Below are 22,826 nucleotides of genomic sequence, written 5' to 3'. Positions count from 1 at the left end.
CCAATATTCATCATATACTAAGCTTCGACGCGTTTTCGCATACTGTTGCCGGTGCTAGTCAAAACAAGACATCGTAAAGGAGCGAAGGTTTGTGGTAGAATTTCCTGAAGATACTAATCCCAAATGGTTATCGACGGCGGAATTACATCTCGCAGAAGTAAACTTATGTTTATTACATCAACACAAATGTTCCCAGACGAACTACATGCTTTGACGAATGGAAGCTTATCTCACGATCATCGCAGTTGAGGTGGATTAACCCAGTATTAGGAAAAGATGGATTAATTCGGGTCGGCGGACGACTTAATTTAGCAAACCTTCCATTGTGCACAAAGAACCCAATCGTGTTGTCAGCGAAAACATCGATGACGCTCATGCTGGTTGAAGCCTGTCACAAAAGGCAACTACATGCGGGCCCACAACAAATGCTCGCCTCGTTAAGACAACGGTACTGGATCATAGGTGCAAGAAACTTGATTCGATCTGTGTATCATCGATGCGTTACGTGCTTTAAGAAACATCCAAAATTTATTACTCAGACCATTGCCGACCTACCCAGCAGCAGAGTAGTTCCAGCGCCTCCGTTTCAATTCAGGAGGGAGTGGATACGTGGACCCTTTTTTGTAAAGTTTGGAACTCGGAAGACAATACCACGGAAGGTATATTTATCGATCTTTGTCTGTTTTGCGACGCGAGCAGTACACATCGAAGTAGTTAGCGACTTAACTACCCAAGCCTTTATTGCCGCGCTGCAAAGATTCATCTCACGTCGTGGAAGGGTCAAGGAGTTACATTCAGACAACGGCACAGCATTTAAGGGTGCAGCAAATCTTCTCCATCAAACTATAGTACAATTGAAAACCGATCCCAAATCGCGAGAGATAATTTTCAACTGGTGTGCTGTGAACGAATAACATGGAAGTTCATTCCACGCGAGCTCCTCCTTTGGTGGGCTTTGGGAAGCCGCCGGTAAAATCAGCAAAGCAACATTACTAAAAGGAGCTAGGATCGTCAACCCTGCTAACGATGATTCTTGACGCTTGTGCACGTGTTGAAATGTGCCTCAATTCGCGACCACTCACTCCTATTCCAATTCACCTGATGATCTCGACGTATTAAACTCCGGGCCATTTCATCACTGGATCTAACTTTCAAATGGTGCCTGAGGTAGATGTCAAGCACATTCGGACAACCGCTTAACCACACTGGGGGCATACGCAAAAGCTTATGCAATCGATTTTGGGCAAGATGGTACCCAGAGTATCTCCAGCAACTTCAAGCCAGAGCTACAAAGGTATGTAAACCACCAGTTAAGATAGAGATAGACGGGTCGTTATTCTAAAGGAAGATCATGTTCCACCTGGCAATGGCCACTTGCAAAGATAGTGGCCCTTCACCCAGGCAAGGACAACATAGTGCGAGTTGGTTTCATTAAAAACGTCAGAAGGGAAAAAAAATACTCGCCCAGTCGTCAGGATAGCATTACTCCCATAAAATGAGTAGTATTAAATAACATTGTTATTTCAAGGTAGCGGGATGTTAACGCTAGGGTTAATACACAGCAGACTCGACATGGCGTGTCTGATAACAAAACACAGTCAGAGCGCGGCATGATCCTAAGAGGTATATAGATTTGATGTTGTGCGCTGCAAGCCATGAACAAGAGCGCGGACTTAACACTACAGAGAAGCCGCGTGTTTTTTTTTGACAGATGATCACAAGAGATAGCGGAAAAAAGGGTGAAATCCAGTGAATAAAACGAGAGTAAAAAACAGAGTAAGACACATTTAGTTACAGTTTTATTTAATAAACCAGAAATTTCGAAAGCAGTATCCTGCGCAATCAGTGCAACTATATACGCATGCTAAAATTGATAGGTTTTCCCGAGTAAATGTATGCAGAGCCCATTACAAGACTATCCGTGAGTGTAATCGTAAAACCCATGTGCGGCTTTAGAAGACCGCTTCAATACCTTTCCAAAACTGTCTTATACGTCTCGCTAGGACACATGATTACGAAGTTATGGCCATTTGAAGGAATGTCCATCTTTCCTATCCATCCATATGGCCATGGTTGAAAATTTTGACGAAAATGCAAGGTCAACCATTATCGGTCTTATATCATTGAGGCTTCTTGAATAACCAAACAAAGCCCTGAGAACACAATAATAAGGATCTTGGCGATGAAAAAAGTCTCAAATGGGTCATAGTGCACTATACGCATGCTAAAATTGATAGGTTTTCCCGAGTAAAATGCATTCAGAGCCCATTTACAAGACTATCCGTGAGTTTAATCGTAGGCTTTAAAAGACCGCTTCAATACCTTTCCAAAACTGTCTTAATCGTCTCGCTAGGACACATGGTTACGAAGTTATGGCCATTTGAAGGAATGTCCAACTTTCCCTCCATCCATATGGCCATGGTTGAAATTTTGACGAAAATGCAAGGTCAACCATTATCGTTCTTATATCATTGAGGCTTGATTGATAACCAAACAAAAGCCCTGGAACACAATAATAAGGATCTTGGCGATGAAAAAGTCTCAAATGGGTCATAGTGCACTATATACGCTGCTAAAATTGATAGGTTTTCCCGAGTAAAATTGCATTCAGAGCCCATTTACAAGACTATCCGTGAGTTTAATAGTAGAACCCATGTGCGGCTTAAAAGACCGCTTAATACCTTTCCAAAAAATTGTAATCGTCTCGCTAGGGACACATGGTTACGAAGTTATGGCCATTGAAGGAATGTCCAACTTTCCTCCATCCATAGGCCATGGGTTGAAATTTTGACGAAAATGCAAGGTCAACTATTATCGTTCTTATATCATTGAGCCTTGAATAACCAAACCAAAGCCCTGGACACAATATAAGGATCTTGGCGATGAAAAGTCTCAAAATGGGTCATAGTGAATTGTTAACGCTAGGGTTAATACACAGCAGACTCGACATGCTGTGTCTGATAACAACACAACAGTCAGAGCGCGGCATGATCTAAGGGTATATAGATTTGATGTGTGCGCTGCAAGCAATGAACAAGAGCGCGGACTTAACACTGCAGAGAAGCCGCGTGTTTTTTGACAGATGATCACAAGAGATAGCGGAAAAAGGGTGAAATCCAAGTGAATAAAACGAGAGTAAAAAACAGAGTAAGACACATTTAGTTACAGTTTTATTTAATAAACCAGAAATTCCGAAAGCAGTATCCTGCGCAATCATTGGTCCTTCGACCGGATTTCTGGACATAAAAAAAAACTGTAAAATTTTGTGTATCGAGGTTCTTAACCTCAATCACGCGTTGCGTAAGTGAAGTGAAGCACATGCTTCTAATACACTCTGTATTGTAGAGAAAAAAGTCTGCTGAATATTTGCTGGTTGGTGAGATGGCTACAGAAACGAAGAAAACCCAAGCGACGATTGTGACGCTGCGATCCCGAGCCCAGATGCGAGCAACAGAAGAGTTATTAACGGGTTCAACGAGGAGAAGGCGAATCAACTGGCAGAGAGGTATCCAGTTTGGAAGCAGTTTGGAAGGCGTATGAAGCGGCTCAGTTAAAGCTGGAATCGTACGAGGAAGATGATAAGCAGGCTGAACGATTGTTCGACGCACGGAACGCGTTTTATGACAGGTATTGTGCAGCTAGGGTTTTTTAACGTCACGTAAAACCATGGCAGTCTCTGATCTGGATGCCACGGATACGGGGAAAGGCACGAATCTGGCTAATTTACGTCTACCTAAGCTGGATTTGCCAACTTTCGATGGCAACACGACGGATTGGCTCAGTTTTAAGGATCGGTTTGTGTCCATGATCGATGAGGCAGAGGACATGCCTTCCGTAATGAAGCTGCAGTACTTGTTGTCAGTGCTAAAGGGTGAAGTGGCAAAACGTTTCCAGCATGTGCAGCTTACAGCCGACAATTACAGCTAACTTGGCAAGCGCTATTAGATAGGTATGATAACAAAAGGGCACTAAGGCGTGAATTTCAAGGCCCTGCATGCCATTCTGCCGATGAAGGGCGAGTCGACTGAGAGTTACGCCGGGTTTTCGATGAATTTACTAGGCTGACCCAAGGAATGAGTGCGTTGAAAGAGCCCATACGACAATGGGATACACCGCTGTGCTGTCTGTTGTTCTATAAGTTGGATGGTAGAACCTTATTGGCTTGGGAAGAGTATACAAGTAAGGATCAGGAAGATGTGTATACCAAGTTGCAAGAGTTTTTACAAAGACGGCTGAGAATCCTTAGTGCAACAGTTCAAGACCTATGAAGTATCAAGATCGAGTGTGGGCAAGGTAGCCGGCGTGAAGCAGCATAAGGGTATTGTGTGTGTTAGCACCGTGCCCCCGCTATCCTCCGCTGTTATGCATGTGCACAACAACACTACTTACATCAATGTGAAATGTTTAAAGGAATGCAAGTAGCTCAACGTGAGGAGGTTATCACATCGAATAAGCTGTGTCGGAATTGTTTTCGAGTTGGACATTAGCCCTGCGATGTAGCTCGAAATTTAAATGCCACAAGTGTCATCAGCGCCACCACACACTCTTACATGTCGATCAGATTGTGCAAAATCCATCTCCAGATAACATTGTGGTTGCAACTACTGCCGCATCGGGAAGTACTATTGTTTTACTACAAACCGCGTTGGTACAGGTGGTAGATGATAATGGAGAACGTTTGATGCGAGAGCATTGTTGGACTCTGGTTCGATGTCCAATTTCATCTCGACGGCTCTTGCAAATCGTTTAACTAATCGCAAATGTTCTGCTAGCGTATCTATTTTAGGTATTGGCCAACGAGAAAATCATATTCATGAAGCAGTAGATGTGATCGTGGCATCCAAGACGCAGCGATTCAGCACAAAGCTAAATTTCTCGTTTTAGATTAACCTACCGCACAGCTTCCCACTATGGAGGTGAATGCAAATGAATGGAAAATCGAAGGATTAGTACTAGCCGATCCATTCTTTACAAGCCAGGCCAGATTGATCTAGTTATCGGTGGAGAGGCATTCTGGGCCATTCACATGAATGAACGAATCGGTGTTGGGTCTGATAAGCCAGTATTTGTAAATACTAAGTTTGGATGGACAGTTGCTGGATCGACTTCAGCAACAAGCCAGAATCGTCACGTGTCACAAATGCAGTTGTGCGTCAGGACACGTTAGAATCGACCATCCGGCGATTCTGGGAGATAGATGCTTTACCATCCTCATCCTCGGCTTCAGACGAAGATCCTTGCGAGACATTCTTCTCCGAAATACTTCTCGCAACAACGAAGGAGATTAGTGGTCAGATTGCCGACAGTAAAAACATCAAGAATCAGTCTAGGGGAGTCCAAAAGTATAGCACAAAGAAGATTCTTCAACACCGAACGTAGACTACAGAAGAATCCTGAGGTATACGAGCAATATCGAATGTTCCTAAAGCAATACGAAGAGTTGGGACACATGGAATTACTTGCAGAGCCTGTAGATGATAGTATGGTCCATTGTTATTTACCGCATCATCCAGTGTTGAAGGAGTCCAGTTCAACGACGAAAGTAAGAGTAGTTTTTGACGCGTCGTGCAAAACTAAATCAGGGTACTCCTTAAATGATGCGCTTCAAGTTGGTCCAACTGTTCAAGTAGATCTTTTCTCGCTGATTGCTCATTTCCGTACCCATCGAATCGCTATTAGTGCAGATGTTGAAAAAATGTATCGACAGGTTATGGTACATGTTGATGATCAGCCATTACAGAGAATTGTATGGCGTCCAGTGCTGCAGAAGAGCTTAGAAGCTACCAATTAAAGACCGTTACTTATGGAACAGCTTCTGCTCCATTCTAGCACCCGAGCTTTAAAGCAAATTGCCCTCAACGCAGCTGATAAATACCCAATCGAAGCACAAGCCATCACGAACAATTTCTATGTCGACGACTTTCTATCTGGTGCTAATGATGAGGAGTCTGCTGCTACGTTGCAGAAAAACGTATCCACTTATTACAGCAGTATGGATTTGTTCTACGAAAGTGGGCATCGAACTCGAAACGCGTCCTAGACGATATCGCAGATGAAGATTTAGCAACCCCACGTTGTCACAATCTAGGAACTGATCCTGCTATCACTACTCTGGGACTTGTATGGTTCCCTGGAAGCGATAATTTCAGCTACAATTTCAAGAATGTCTCATTGCCTCCAACTATTACCAAACGCACACTTCTATCAGCTGTTGCTAAAATATTTGACCCTCTGGGGCTGTTTGGACCTGTTGTGTGTAAGGCGAAGTTACTAATGCAACAGGCTTGGACATCTATCGACCCAATTACTGGTGACCTATTGATTGGGATGTTCATCTTCCAACGAAACTGCAACATGCTTGGAAGGCCTTTCAACAAACGATTCATATTATGGAGAATTTAAACATTCCACGCTACGTTTTTGGGAATGCAGGTTAGACAAATGCGAATTTCATATATTTGGCGATGCCTCCGAAAAGGCTTACGGTTCCTGTTGCTACATACGTGCTCCTCAGAGTCAGGGGTTCAATTCATCTACTAGTGGCAAAGTCTAAATTGGCTCCTGTTTAAAACTCATCATTCCATTGCCAAGCTTGAATTGTGTGCTGCATTATTGAGTGTGCAACTTTATGGCAAATTATTGACTGCATTAAGATTCAATCCTACAAAGATTATATTTTGGAGCGATTCTACCACAGTTTTGCACTGGTTAAACGCATCACCATGTCGATGGAAGACATTCGTAGCAAATCGTACTACACAAATATTAGACGCTACGAACATTAACCAATGGAAACATATAGCGGGGATTGATAATCCAGCAGATTATATCTCCCGAGGTTTAGATCCAACGGATCTATTAGACGCAGAGAGATGGTGGTTTGGACCATCATGGCTTTCTTTACCAGAAGATCAATGGCCAGCAGGTCATTTTACTCCTTGCGAGAATGCCGACATACTAGAAGAACGTCGCAATACAACCATGTTGGCATTAGCAGCCGTTGCAGCAACATTCTCTGATGAATTATTTGCCAAATATTCATCATATACTAAGCTTCGACGCGTTTTCGCATACTGTTGCCGGCTGCTAGTCAAAACAAGACATCGTAAAGGAGCGAAGGTTTGTGTAGAATTTCCTGAAGATACTAATCCCAAATGGTTATCGACGGCGGAATTACATCTCGCAGAAGTAAACTTATGTTTATTACATCAACAACAAATGTTCCCAGACGAACTACATGCTTTGACGAATGGAAGCTTTATCTCACGATCATCGCAGTTGAGGTGGATTAACCCAGTATTAGGAAAAGATGGATTAATTCGGGTCGGCGGACGACTTAATTTAGCAAACCTTCCATTGTGCACAAAGAACCCAATCGTGTTGTCAGCGAAACATCGATTGACGCTCATGCTGGTTGAAGCCTGTCACAAAAGGCAACTACATGCGGGCCCACAACAAATGCTCGCCTCGTTAAGACAACGGTACTGGATCATAGGTGCAAGAAACTTGATTCGATCTGTGTATCATCGATGCGTTACGTGCTTTAAGAAACATCCAAAATTTATTACTCAGACCATTGCCGACCTACCCAGCAGCAGAGTAGTTCCAGCGCCTCCGTTTTCAATTTCAGGAGTGGACTACTGTGGACCCTTTTTTGTAAAGTTTGGAACTCGGAAGACAATACCACGGAAGGTATATTTATCGATCTTTGTCTGTTTTGCGACGCGAGCAGTACACATCGAAGTAGTTAGCGACTTAACTACCCAAGCCTTTATTGCCGCGCTGCAAAGATTCATCTCACGTCGTGGAAGGGTCAAGGAGTTACATTCAGACAACGGCACAGCATTTAAGGGTGCAGCAAATCTTCTCCATCAACTATATGTACAATTGAAACCGATCCCAAATCGCGAGAGATAATTTTCAACTGGTGTGCTGTGAACGAGATAACATGGAAGTTCATTCCACCGCGAGCTCCTCATTTGGTGGGCTTTGGGAAGCCGCGGTAAAATCAGCAAAGCAACATCTACTAAAGGAGCTAGGATCGTCAACCCTGCTATACGATGACTTCTTGACGCTATGTGCACGTGTTGAAATGTGCCTCAATTCGCGACCACTCACTCCTATTCCCAATTCACCTGATGATCTCGACGTATTAACTCCGGGCCATTTCATCACTGGATCTAACTTTCAAATGGTGCCTGAGGTAGATGTCAAGCACATTCCGGACAACCGCTTAACACACTGGGGGCATACGCAAAAGCTTATGCAATCGATTTGGGCAAGATGGTACCCAGAGTATCTCCAGCAACTTCAAGCCAGAGCTACAAAGGTATGTAAACCACCAGTTAAGATAGAGATAGGACGGGTCGTTATTCTAAAGGAAGATCATGTTCCACCTGGCCAATGGCCACTTGCAAAGATAGTGGCCCTTCACCCAGGCAAGGACAACATAGTGCGAGTTGTTTCATTAAAAACGTCAGAAGGGAAAACAATTACTCGCCCAGTCGTCAGGATAGCATTACTCCCTATAAATGAGTAGTATTAAAATAACATTGTTATTTCAAGGTAGCCGGGATGTTAACGCTAGGGTTAATACACAGCAGACTCGACATGCTGTGTCTGATAACAACACAACAGTCAGAGCGCGGCATGATCCTAAGAGGTATATAGATTTGATGTGTGCGCTGCAAGCCAATGAACAAGAGCGCGGACTTAACACTACAGAGAAGCCGCGTGTTTTTTTTGACAGATGATCACAAGAGATAGCGGAAAAAGGGTGAAATCCAAGTGAATAAAACGAGAGTAAAAAACAGAGTAAGACACATTTAGTTACAGTTTTATTTAATAAACCAGAAATTTCGAAAGCAGTATCCTGCGCAATCAGTGCACTATATACGCATGCTAAAATTGATAGGTTTTCCGAGTAAAATGTATGCAGAGCCCATTTACAAGACTATCCGTGAGTTTAATCGTAAAACCCATGTGCGGCTTTAGAAGACCGCTTCAATACCTTTCCAAAACTGTCTTATACGTCTCGCTAGGACACATGATTACGAAGTTATGGCCATTTGAAGGAATGTCCATCTTTCCTATCCATCCATATGGCCATGGTTGAAATTTTGACGAAAATGCAAGGTCAACCATTATCGTTCTTATATCATTGAGGCTTCTTGAATAACCAAACCAAAGCCCTGGAACACAATAATAAGGATCTTGGCGATGAAAAAGTCTCAAAATGGGTCATAGTGCACTATATACGCATGCTAAAATTGATAGGTTTTCCCGAGTAAAATGCATTCAGAGCCCATTTACAAGACTATCCGTGAGTTTAATCGTAGAACCCATGTGCGGCTTTAAAAGACCGCTTCAATACCTTTCCAAAACTGTCTTAATCGTCTCGCTAGGACACATGGTTACGAAGTTATGGCCATTTGAAGGAATGTCCAACTTTCCCCTCCATCCATATGGCCATGGTTGAAATTTTGACGAAAATGCAAGGTCAACCATTATCGTTCTTATATCATTGAGGCTTCTTGAATAACCAAACCAAAGCCCTGGAACACAATAATAAGGATCTTGGCGATGAAAAAGTCTCAAAATGGGTCATAGTGCACTATATACGCATGCTAAAATTGATAGGTTTTCCCGAGTAAAATGCATTCAGAGCCCATTTACAAGACTATCCGTGAGTTTAATCGTAGAACCCATGTGCGGCTTTAGAAGACCGCTTCAATACCTTTCCAAAACTGTCTTAATCGTCTCGCTAGGACACATGGTTACGAAGTTATGGCCATTTGAAGGAATGTCCAACTTTCCCTCCATCCATATGGCCATGGTTGAAATTTTGAAATTTTTCTTGAATAACCAAACCAAAGCCCTGGAACACAATAATAAGGATCTTGGCGATGAAAAAGTCTCAAAATGGGTCATAGTGCACTATATACGCATGCTAAAATTGATAGGTTTTCCCGAGTAAAATGCATTCAGAGCCCATTTACAAGACTATCCGTGAGTTTAATCGTTGAACCCATGTGCGGCTTTAGAAGACCGCTTCAATACCTTTCCAAAACTGTCTTAATCGTCTCGCTAGGACACATGGTTACGAAGTTATGGCCATTTGAAGGAATGTCCAACTTTCCCCTCCATCCATATGGCCATGGTTGAAATTTTGACGAAAATGCAAGGTCAACCATTATCGTTCTTATATCATTGAGGCTTCTTGAATAACCAAACCAAAGCCCTGGAACACAATAATAAGGATCTTGGCGATGAAAAAGTCTCAAAATGGGTCATAGTGCACTATATACGCATGCTAAAATTGATAGGTTTTCCCGAGTAAAATGCATTCAGAGCCCATTTACAAGACTATCCGTGAGTTTAATCGTAGAACCCATGTGCGGCTTTAGAAGACCGCTTCAATACCTTTCCAAAACTGTCTTAATCGTCTCGCTAGGACACATGGTTACGAAGTTATGGCCATTTGAAGGAATGTCCATCTTTCCTATCCATCCATATGGCCATGGTTGAAATTTTGACGAAAATGCAAGGTCAACCATTATCGTTCTTATATCATTGAGGCTTCTTGAATAACCAAACCAAAGCCCTGGAACACAATAATAAGGATCTTGGCGATGAAAAAGTCTCAAAATGGGTCATAGTGCACTATATACGCATGCTAAAATTGATAGGTTTCCCGAGTAAAATGCATTCAGAGCCCATTTACAAGACTACCCGTGAGTTTAATCGTAGAACCCATGTGCGGCTTTAAAAGACCGCTTCAATACCTTTCCAAAACTGTCTCAATCGTCTCGCTAGGACACATGGTTACGAAGTTATGGCCATTTGAAGGAATGTCCAACTTTCCCATCCATCCATCTAAATGGCCATGGTTGAAATTTTGACGAAAATGCAAGGTCAACCATTATCGTTCTTATATCATTGTGGCTTCTTGAATAACCCAACTAAAGTCCTGGAACACAATAATAAGGATCTTGGCGATGAAAAAGTCTCAAAATGGGTCATAGTGCACTATATACGCATGCTAAAATTGATAGGTTTTCCCGAGTAAAATGCATTAAGAGCCCATTTACAAGACTATCCGTGAGTTTAATCGTAGAACCCATGTGCGGCTTTAAAAGACCGCTTCAATACCTTTCCAAAACTGTCTTAATCGTCTCGCTAGGACACATGGTTACGAAGTTATGGCCATTTGAAGGAATGTCCAACTTTCCCCTCCATCCATATGGCCATGGTTGAAATTTTGACGAAAATGCAAGGTCAACCATTATCGTTCTTATATCATTGAGGCTTCTTGAATAACCAAACCAAAGCCCTGGAACACAATAATAAGGATCTTGGCGATGAAAAAGTCTCAAAATGGGTCATAGTGCACTATATACGCATGCTAAAATTGATAGGTTTTCCCGAGTAAAATGCATTCAGAGCCCATTTACAAGACTATCCGTGAGTTCCATCGTAGAACCCATGTGCGGCTTTAGAAGACCGCTTCAATACCTTTCCAAAACTGTCTTAATCGTCTCGCTAGGACACATGGTTACGAAGTTATGGCCATTTGAAGGAATGTCCAACTTTCCCCTCCATCCATATGGCCATGGTTGAAATTTTGACGAAAATGCAAGGTCAACCATTATCGTTCTTATATCATTGAGGCTTCTTGAATAACCAAACCAAAGCCCTGGAACACAATAATAAGGATCTTGGCGATGAAAAAGTCTCAAAATGGGTCATAGTGCACTATATACGCATGCTAAATTGATAGGTTTTCCCGAGTAAAATGCATTCAGAGCCCATTTACAAGACTATCCGTGAGTTTAATCGTAGAACCCATGTGCGGCTTTAAAAGACCGCTTCAATACCTTTCCAAAACTGTCTTAATCGTCTCGCTAGGACACATGGTTACGAAGTTATGGCCATTTGAAGGAATGTCCAACTTTCCCCTCCATCCATATGGCCATGGTTGAAATTTTGAAATTTTTCTTGAATAACCAAACCAAAGCCCTGGAACACAATAATAAGGATCTTGGCGATGAAAAAGTCTCAAAATGGGTCATAGTGCACTATATACGCATGCTAAAATTGATAGGTTTTCCCGAGTAAAATGCATTCAGAGCCCATTTACAAGACTATCCGTGAGTTTAATCGTTGAACCCATGTGCGGCTTTAGAAGACCGCTTCAATACCTTTCCAAAACTGTCTTAATCGTCTCGCTAGGACACATGGTTACGAAGTTATGGCCATTTGAAGGAATGTCCAACTTTCCCATCCATCCATATGGCCATGGTTGAAATTTTGACGAAAATGCAAGGTCAACCATTATCGTTCTTATATCATTGAGGCTTCTTGAATAACCAAACCAAAGCCCTGGAACACAATAATAAGGATCTTGGCGATGAAAAAGTCTCAAAATGGGTCATAGTGCACTATATACGCATGCTAAAATTGATAGGTTTTCCCGAGTAAAATGCATTCAGAGCCCATTTACAAGACTATCCGTGAGTTTAATCGTAGAACCCATGTGCGGCTTTAGAAGACCGCTTCAATACCTTTCCAAAACTGTCTTAATCGTCTCGCTAGGACACATGGTTACGAAGTTATGGCCATTTGAAGGAATGTCCATCTTTCCTATCCATCCATATGGCCATGGTTGAAATTTTGACGAAAATGCAAGGTCAACCATTATCGTTCTTATATCATTGAGGCTTCTTGAATAACCAAACCAAAGCCCTGGAACACAATAATAAGGATCTTGGCGATGAAAAAGTCTCAAAATGGGTCATAGTGCACTATATACGCATGCTAAAATTGATAGGTTTTCCCGAGTAAAATGCATTCAGAGCCCATTTACAAGACTATCCGTGAGTTTAATCGTAGAACCCATGTGCGGCTTTAAAAGACCGCTTCAATACCTTTCCAAAACTGTCTTAATCGTCTCGCTAGGACACATGGTTACGAAGTTATGGCCATTTGAAGGAATGTCCAACTTTCCCCTCCATCCATATGGCCATGGTTGAAATTTTGACGAAAATGCAAGGTCAACCATTATCGTTCTTATATCATTGAGGCTTCTTGAATAACCAAACCAAAGCCCTGGAACACAATAATAAGGATCTTGGCGATGAAAAAGTCTCAAAATGGGTCATAGTGCACTATATACGCATGCTAAAATTGATAGGTTTTCCCGAGTAAAATGCATTCAGAGCCCATTTACAAGACTATCCGTGAGTTCCATCGTAGAACCCATGTGCGGCTTTATAAGACCGCTTCAATACCTTTCCAAAACTGTCTTAATCGTCTCGCTAGGACACATGGTTACGAAGTTATGGCCATTTGAAGGAATGTCCAACTTTCCCCTCCATCCATATGGCCATGGTTGAAATTTTGACGAAAATGCAAGGTCAACCATTATCGTTCTTATATCATTGAGGCTTCTTGAATAACCAAACCAAAGCCCTGGAACACAATAATAAGGATCTTGGCGATGAAAAAGTCTCAAAATAGGTCATAGTGCACTATATACGCATGCTAAAATTGATAGGTTTTCCCGAGTAAAATGCATTCAGAGCCCATTTACAAGACTATCCGTGAGTTCCATCGTAGAACCCATGTGCGGCTTTATAAGACCGCTTCAATACCTTTCCAAAACTGTCTTAATCGTCTCGCTAGGACACATGGTTACGAAGTTATGGCCATTTGAAGGAATGTCCAACTTTCCCCTCCATCCATATGGCCATGGTTGAAATTTTGACGAAAATGCAAGGTCAACCATTATCGTTCTTATATCATTGAGGCTTCTTGAATAACCAAACCAAAGCCCTGGAACACAATAATAAGGATCTTGGCGATGAAAAAGTCTCAAAATGGGTCATAGTGCACTATAAACGCATGCTAAAATTGATAGGTTTTCCCGAGTAAAATGCATTCAGAGCCCATTTACAAGACTATCCGTGAGTTTAATCGTAGAACCCATGTGCGGCTTTAAAAAACCGCTTCAATACCTTTCCAAAACTGTCTTAATCGTCTCGCTAGGACACATGGTTACGAAGTTATGGCCATTTGAAGGAATGTCCAACTTTCCCCTCCATCCATATGGCCATGGTTGAAATTTTGACGAAAATGCAAGGTCAACCATTATCGTTCTTATATCATTGAGGCTTCTTGAATAACCAAACCAAAGTCCTGGAACACAATAATAAGGATCTTGGCGATGAAAAAGTCTCAAAATGGGTCATAGTGCACTATATACGCATGCTAAAATTGATAGGTTTTCCCGAGTAAAATGCATTCAGAGCCCATTTACAAGACTATCCGTGAGTTTAATCGTAGAACCCATGTGCGGCTTTAGAAGACCGCTTCAATACCTTTCCAAAACTGTCTTAATCGTCTCGCTAGGACACATGGTTACGAAGTTATGGCCATTTGAAGGAATGTCCAACTTTCCCATCCATCCATATGGCCATGGTTGAAATTTTGACGAAAATGCAAGGTCAACCATTATCGTTCTTATATCATTGAGGCTTCTTGAATAACCAAACCAAAGCCCTGGAACACAATAATAAGGATCTTGGCGATGAAAAAGTCTCAAAATGGGTCATAGTGCACTATATACGCATGCTAAAATTGATAGGTTTTCCCGAGTAAAATGCATTCAGAGCCCATTTACAAGACTATCCGTGAGTTTAATCGTAGAACCCATGTGCGGCTTTAGAAGACCGCTTCAATACCTTTCCAAAACTGTCTTAATCGTCTCGCTAGGACACATGGTTACGAAGTTATGGCCATTTGAAGGAATGTCCAACTTTCCCATCCATCCATATGGCCATGGTTGAAATTTTGACGAAAATGCAAGGTCAACCATTATCGTTCTTATATCATTGAGGCTTCTTGAATAACCAAACCAAAGCCCTGGAACACAATAATAAGGATCTTGGCGATGAAAAAGTCTCAAAATGGGTCATAGTGCACTATATACGCATGCTAAAATTGATAGGTTTTCCCGAGTAAAATGCATTCAGAGCCCATTTACAAGACTATCCGTGAGTTTAATCGTAGAACCCATGTGCGGCTTTAAAAGACCGCTTCAATACCTTTCCAAAACTGTCTTAATCGTCTCGCTAGGACACATGGTTACGAAGTTATGACCATTTGAAGGAATGTCCAACTTTCCCCTCTATCCATATGGCCATGGTTGAAATTTTGACGAAAATGCAAGGTCAACCATTATCGTTCTTATATCATTGAGGCTTCTTGAATAACCAAACCAAAGCCCTGGAACACAATAATAAGGATCTTGGCGATGAAAAAGTCTCAAAATGGGTCATAGTGCACTATAAACGCATGCTAAAATTGATAGGTTTTCCCGAGTAAAATGCATTCAGAGCCCATTTACAAGACTATCCGTGAGTTTAATCGTAGAACCCATGTGCGGCTTTAAAAAACCGCTTCAATACCTTTCCAAACTTGTCTTAATCGTCTCGCTAGGACACATGGTTACGAAGTTATGGCCATTTGAAGGAATGTCCAACTTTCCCCTCCATCCATATGGCCATGGTTGAAATTTTGACGAAAATGCAAGGTCAACCATTATCGTTCTTATATCATTGAGGCTTCTTGAATAACCAAACCAAAGCCCTGGAACACAATAATAAGGATCTTGGCGATGAAAAAGTCTCAAAATGGGTCATAGTGCACTATATACGCATGCTAAAATTGATAGGTTTTCCCGAGTAAAATGCATTCAGAGCCATTTACAAGACTATCCGTGAGTTCCATCGTAGAACCCATGTGCGGCTTTAAAAGACCGCTTCAATACCTTTCCAAAACTGTCTTAATCGTCTCGCTAGGACACATGGTTACGAAGTTATGGCCATTTGAAGGAATGTCCAACTTTCCCCTCCATCCATATGGCCATGGTTGAAATTTTGACGAAAATGCAAGGTCAACCATTATCGTTCTTATATCATTGAGGCTTCTTGAATAACCAAACCAAAGTCCTGGAACACAATAATAAGGATCTTGGCGATGAAAAAGTCTCAAAATGGGTCATAGTGCACTATATACGCATGCTAAAATTGATAGGTTTTCCCGAGTAAAATGCATTCAGAGCCCATTTACAAGACTATCCGTGAGTTTAATCGTAGAACCCATGTGCGGCTTTAGAAGACCGCTTCAATACCTTTCCAAAACTGTCTTAATCGTCTCGCTAGGACACATGGTTACGAAGTTATGGCCATTTGAAGGAATGTCCAACTTTCCCATCCATCCATATGGCCATGGTTGAAATTTTGACGAAAATGCAAGGTCAACCATTATCGTTCTTATATCATTGAGGCTTCTTGAATAACCAAACCAAAGCCCTGGAACACAATAATAAGGATCTTGGCGATGAAAAAGTCTCAAAATGGGTCATAGTGCACTATATACGCATGCTAAAATTGATAGGTTTTCCCGAGTAAAATGCATTCAGAGCCCATTTACAAGACTATCCGTGAGTTTAATCGTAGAACCCATGTGCGGCTTTAGAAGACCGCTTCAATACCTTTCCAAAACTGTCTTAATCGTCTCGCTAGGACACATGGTTACGAAGTTATGGCCATTTGAAGGAATGTCCAACTTTCCCCTCCATCCATATGGCCATGGTTGAAATTTTGACGAAAATGCAAGGTCAACCATTATCGTTCTTATATCATTGAGGCTTCTTGAATAACCAAACCAAAGCCCTGGAACACAATAATAAGGATCTTGGCGATGAAAAAGTCTCAAAATGGGTCATAGTGCACTATATACGCATGCTAAAATTGATAGGTTTTCCCGAGTAAAATGCATTCAGAGCCCATTTACAAGACTATCCGTGAGTTTAATCGTAGAACCCATGTGCGGCTTTAAAAGACCGCTTCAATACCTTTCCAAAACTGTCTTAATCGTCTCGCTAGGACACATGGTTACGAAGTTATGGCCATTTGAAGGAATTTCCAACTTTCCCCTCCATCCATATGGCCATGGTTGAAATTTTGACGAAAATGCAAGGTCAACCATTATCGTTCTTATATCATTGAGGCTTCTTGAATAACCAAACCAAAGCCCTGGAACACAATAATAAGGATCTTGGCGATGAAAAAGTCTCAAAATGGGTCATAGTGCACTATATACGCATGCTAAAATTGATAGGTTTTCCCGAGTAAAATGCATTCAGAGCCCATTTACAAGACTATCCGTGAGTTTAATCGTAGAACCCATGTGCGGCTTTAGAAGACCGCTTCAATACCTTTCCAAAACTGTCTTAATCGTCTCGCTAGGACACATGGTTACGAAGTTATGGCCATTTGAAGGAATGTCCAACTTTCCCCTCCATCCATATGGCCATGGTTGAAATTTTGACGAAAATGCAAGGTCAACCATTATCGTTCTTATATCATTGAGGCTTCTTGAATAACCAAACCAAAGTCCTGGAACACAATAATAAGGATCTTGGCGATGAAAAAGTCTCAAAATGGGTCATAGTGCACTATATACGCATGCTAAAATTGATAGGTTTTCCCGAGTAAAATGCATTCAGAGCCCATTTACAAGACTATCCGTGAGTTTAATCGTAGAACCCATGTGCGGCTTTAGAAGACCGCTTCAATACCTTTCCAAAACTGTCTTAATCGTCTCGCTAGGACACATGGTTACGAAGTTATGGCCATTTGAAGGAATGTCCAACTTTCCCATCCATCCATATGGCCATGGTTGAAATTTTGACGAAAATGCAAGGTCAACCATTATCGTTCTTATATCATTGAGGCTTCTTGAATAACCAAACCAAAGCCCTGGAACACAATAATAAGGATCTTGGCGATGAAAAAGTCTCAAAATGGGTCATAGTGCACTATATACGCATGCTAAAATTGATAGGTTTTCCCGAGTAAAATGCATTCAGAGCCCATTTACAAGACTATCCGTGAGTTTAATCGTAGAACCCATGTGCGGCTTTAGAAGACCGCTTCAATACCTTTCCAAAACTGTCTTAATCGTCTCGCTAGGACACATGGTTACGAAGTTATGGCCATTTGAAGGAATGTCCAACTTTCCCATCCATCCATATGGCCATGGTTGAAATTTTGACGAAAATGCAAGGTCAACCATTATCGTTCTTATATCATTGAGGCTTCTTGAATAACCAAACCAAAGCCCTGGAACACAATAATAAGGATCTTGGCGATGAAAAAGTCTCAAAATGGGTCATAGTGCACTATATACGCATGCTAAAATTGATAGGTTTTCCCGAGTAAAATGCATTCAGAGCCCATTTACAAGACTATCCGTGAGTTTAATCGTAGAACCCATGTGCGGCTTTAGAAGACCGCTTCAATACCTTTCCAAAACTGTCTTAATCGTCTCGCTAGGACACATGGTTACGAAGTTATGGCCATTTGAAGGAATGTCCAACTTTCCCCTCCATCCATATGGCCATGGTTGAAATTTTGACGAAAATGCAAGGTCAACCATTATCGTTCTTATATCATTGAGGCTTCTTGAATAACCAAACCAAAGCCCTGGAACACAATAATAAGGATCTTGGCGATGAAAAAGTCTCAAAATGGGTCATAGTGCACTATATACGCATGCTAAAATTGATAGGTTTTCCCGAGTAAAATGCATTCAGAGCCCATTTACAAGACTATCCGTGAGTTTAATCGTAGAACCCATGTGCGGCTTTAAAAGACCGCTTCAATACCTTTCCAAAACTGTCTTAATCGTCGCGCTAGGACACATGGTTACGAAGTTATGGCCATTTGAAGGAATTTCCAACTTTCCCCTCCATCCATATGGCCATGGTTGAAATTTTGACGAAAATGCAAGGTCAACCATTATCGTTCTTATATCATTGAGGCTTCTTGAATAACCAAACCAAAGCCCTGGAACACAATAATAAGGATCTTGGCGATGAAAAAGTCTCAAAATGGGTCATAGTGCACTATATACGCATGCTAAAATTGATAGTTTTCCCGAGTAAAATGCATTCAGAGCCCATTTACAAGACTATCCGTGAGTTTAATCGTAGAACCCATGTGCGGCTTTAGAAGACCGCTTAAATACCTTTCCAAACCTGTCTTAATCGTCTCGCTAGGACACATGGTTACGAAGTTATGGCCATTTGAAGGAATGTCCAACTTTCCCATCCATTCATATGGCCATGGTTGAAATTTTGACGAAAATGCAAGGTCAACCATTATCGTTCTTATTAGACATGGGCAAAATGATTCTTTGCGACGAATCGAGCGAGCTAGCTCTTTTATCAATAACGATTCATGAGTGAGCGGTGATTCGTCCGCTCGCGATAATCACATAATGATTAGAACGATTTTCGGTGTAAATACCGTCCTTCGTTTGGCATTGTCGAAAAGCATGCAGTTTTTTCCAGCTCTAGAGATTATGGTCAATGCTACGCAAAAAAAGTTTAAATTAAGAAATACATATTATAATTATATCTAATGAAAACATATTCCTATCTTAAAACCTATTCTAGCACGAGACATATACGTAAAAGGCCTTTTTAAATTATAATAAATAATTATATTAAAAAAACTATTAAATTTTGGGAGCTCACTCAACCCAAAAACACAGTGTGATGAACAAAATATCTCCAACAAAGTAATTCATTTTATTATTTAATTCACTTCATAATTAAAAATAATTTTATAACTGAGATCATATAACTCATTAACAGTACTAATATAATTCAACATCTTACGCATAAACGATTTTAAGGCTATGAACAATGTTTTAACTATATAAATACGTATGACGGCATATTTGCTAAGGCTCGTGCTGATAATTTTGTTGCAGGAAAAGAATTTGAGACATTTTTTTAGGCAATAGTTTTGACCGTTTGTCAGAATATATATTCCCTGCCTTCGAAAAAATTCGTTCACACGGAACTGACGTCGCCGGAATGCAATACAGTTTAAGCATAATTTGATAAACTGCTGGAAATTGACCCTTATATGATTTCCACCACGAAAGAGGATCAGCAGTAAATTCTATGCATTCCATTTTCAAATACTCATCTAGTTCTAGTTTTGCGGCCGTCTCTGGATTTATATTGTGTCTTACTCGTTTTATTTTTGATGTAAAATCACTGAACAAACATTCGTAGCTAGGGTCGGTGAATGCTTGCTGAGTAATTGGTTCTTCTGCTGATGAATTATTTGCTTTGAACGGTACCATAGCATCGATCAAGCTTTGATAAGTTTCTTCATACCTGTCCCGGTCATTCTCAAAACTATGGTTTTTCATACGTGGATCCAAAAGCATAGCTTGATTAACTAGCTTATTCTCTAGATAAGGCTTACCCTTTTCTAAAAGGCCCTGGATTAAAATAGAAATTAGTTTTTTCACTGGAGGTTCTAATTCATCAGACATTTCCTTTCCTATTTTTTGCCGTAGTATGTTTAATAATATGCCCATTTTAGATATTGTTACCGATTTTTCTGCTGAAATTACTTTAGTAACGTGATCAAACGTTTGTAGCACTTTAACGGTTTGTTCCATCACCAACCAATCTTTGGTAGATAAATCATGTTTATATTTCATGCTATCCAAACATGACAAAATTGGAATCTTGTTCTTATGAAATCGGTTGATCATGTCATATGTCGAATTCCATCTTGTCAACACATCCTGCTTCAATTTTAAAACAATGAAACCCAGTTTCTGTTGCGCTTCTGCTAATTTATGGGTTGCGGTGCTATTTTTTTTGAAAAATCTCACAATTGTTTTTATTTTTTCTACAGTGTCTGAGATCGACTTTTGCACAGCATTTTGCACGATCAGGTTGAGAGTATGCGCAAAACATGGCAGATGAGTAAATTTAGTCTGGCGTACTCCAGCTTTCATGTTTGCAGCATTGTCTGTAACAACTGCCTGAATTTTATCGTGGATTTTAAATTTTTCTGCTACATTTTTTAAACAAATGGCAATATTATCAGCCGTATGTTTGTTCGGAAACTCTGTACATTCTAATAAATTGGAGCAGAGATTTGATTCATCGTTTATATAATGAACTGTAACAGCCATAAAGCTGGTATTATTGGAATTGGTCCACCCGTCAGAAGTTAGTGCTAATGATGTTGTTTTGCTCAAATTATCTGTAAGTTTTGCCAATTCTCGCTGATAATTGCTTTCAAGCAAACCATTTGAAAGGGTTTTACGAGAAGGAACCTCATACTTGGGATTTAACATACGTACGAATTTTTTAAACTTTTCTCCTTCTACGATGTTAAAAGGTAAACATTCGTCGCAAATCATTTCAAGTAAGGCTTCATCTAACTCACTTTTTTGAGCAATAGTTAGCGGCTTATTTGCGTCAAAGAAACGTAAAAGATCCCCCTGTTTTTTTGACGGGCCTGCAGCAGGCAACGTAGTTTCGTCGTTATCTGTCAATTGTATTGAAGAAGTAGTAGCTGTAGGAGCATTTCTCTCAATCGGAATAGTATGGTGCATAGATCTCATATGTCGCTTCAGATTCGAACTAGATTTGTTGGAAAATGAAATCGCCTTGGAACAATAGCGACATTTGGCCGTATTTCCTTGGTCTTCAAAATGTTGCCATATGTCACTAGTCTTGGAAGACATACTTTCACCCTAGAAAATAAATAATTTAAATAGTGTTACATTTTTTAATAATTGATATTGTTCTGTTATTACCTTTTCCTAACACTTGCAAACAGATGAATCTTGAAGGCAGGTTCCGGTAGGATAATTATTTTACCTAATCAATCCAAATATGAAAACACATTAGGTAAATATAATAAAATAATTTTTCAAAGATCCAGTGCTCTGAACATTTTGCCGTCCGCACGAATCTCACGTTTTTTCTCGTGGCGTCGATAAAACAGAGTGTAAATGTTACTCGTGTAGCCAATCGTTATCAAGATACTGTACTTTTTTTAAATTTTCCCTTTCAGAACTGAAATCAGTATTGTAATTATACACAATAAAACTATAGAGTGAAGAGTACCCCGATGGACAGTTATGCAAACTAATCCATGACAACTGCATTGCTTTGTTCATTATTCTATGTATATAGTCACTGCAGCTACACCACAAAAGAATTTGGAAGTTTTCTCAATGTATTAAATGAAAGCGTTAAACTTAGCATGTAGTGAATACAATTTGGCAGAACGTACGAGCGAGCAAAGCACGAGCACCAGCAAGCGATGGAAAACTGATCCTTCGATCCCACCAAATTATCACTTGCTTCAGTTAGCTATGAAACCCTCCTTGATAATATAATTTTAATTCGTTGACATACAGAAAACATAGCGGGCTGATGATCGGTGGTAGTATGCTTCAAATATATGTTTAGCTTTAGTGTCCAGGATATTTTTAATAGTCTACCAACACTCTTTCACACTTTTACTCATTATTTGTTCGAATTCGCCACATGTAAAATAAGATAGATTATGTTAAACTTACCTTTATATGTTAATAATTCCTAATATTCACTGTCAAAAGTATTAGACTTCACTTTTAAGTAATCACTTTTAAAGTAACTGGACTCGACAACACGCAACGAGAATGACAAGCAGAACAATATTGAGGCTTCATTGACTGTCTGCTCCTGATTTTTCGTCCGTTGAATTTTCCATAGTATGCGTGGGGTACACTCCAACTAGTACAGTGAGCATTCATGTTATGCAGTTCATACGATATTAATTATTTTTACTTTTACTGCACACTTTTTTTAATACAAAAATAAGCTTAAAAGCATATTGCATAAAAAGAATTATTTTGGTTGTAATTTTTATGCTGTAGTATGACTAGCA

General features: G+C 40.5%; 1 protein-coding gene across 1 annotated transcript; it reads right to left on the bottom strand.

Annotated features, from left to right (window-relative positions):
* Window positions 1-5,590: 5,590 nt before the first annotated feature.
* Window positions 5,591-21,240, bottom strand: LOC121602212 (zinc finger BED domain-containing protein 4-like). The gene is made up of 2 exons (XM_041930962.1): window positions 20,261-21,240; window positions 5,591-5,672 (listed from the first exon to the last, which is right to left on the bottom strand). The coding sequence occupies exons 1-2, from the start codon at window positions 21,238-21,240 to the stop codon at window positions 5,591-5,593; spliced, it is 1,062 nt and encodes a 353-aa protein (XP_041786896.1).
* Between the last annotated feature and the right edge of the window lie 1,586 nt (window positions 21,241-22,826).

This window comes from Anopheles merus, unplaced genomic scaffold (assembly GCF_017562075.2).
Source record: "Anopheles merus strain MAF unplaced genomic scaffold, AmerM5.1 LNR4000361, whole genome shotgun sequence".
Lineage (NCBI taxonomy): Eukaryota > Metazoa > Arthropoda > Insecta > Diptera > Culicidae > Anopheles > Anopheles merus.
The sequence above is the reverse complement of the archived record's forward strand: the minus strand, read 5'-3'. Positions and strand labels throughout refer to the sequence as shown.

Bases quoted from the DNA above. Each gene is read 5' to 3' on its own strand.
- LOC121602212 (XM_041930962.1), bottom strand. From the start codon at position 21,240: ATGTTAAATCCCAAGTATGAGGTTCCTTCTCGTAAAACCCTTTCAAAT. The intron at 5,673-20,260 runs GTATGAAGAAAC...CTGCACTAATAG, and splicing joins TTTGAGAATGACCGGGACAG to CGATTCGATGGGTACGGAAA.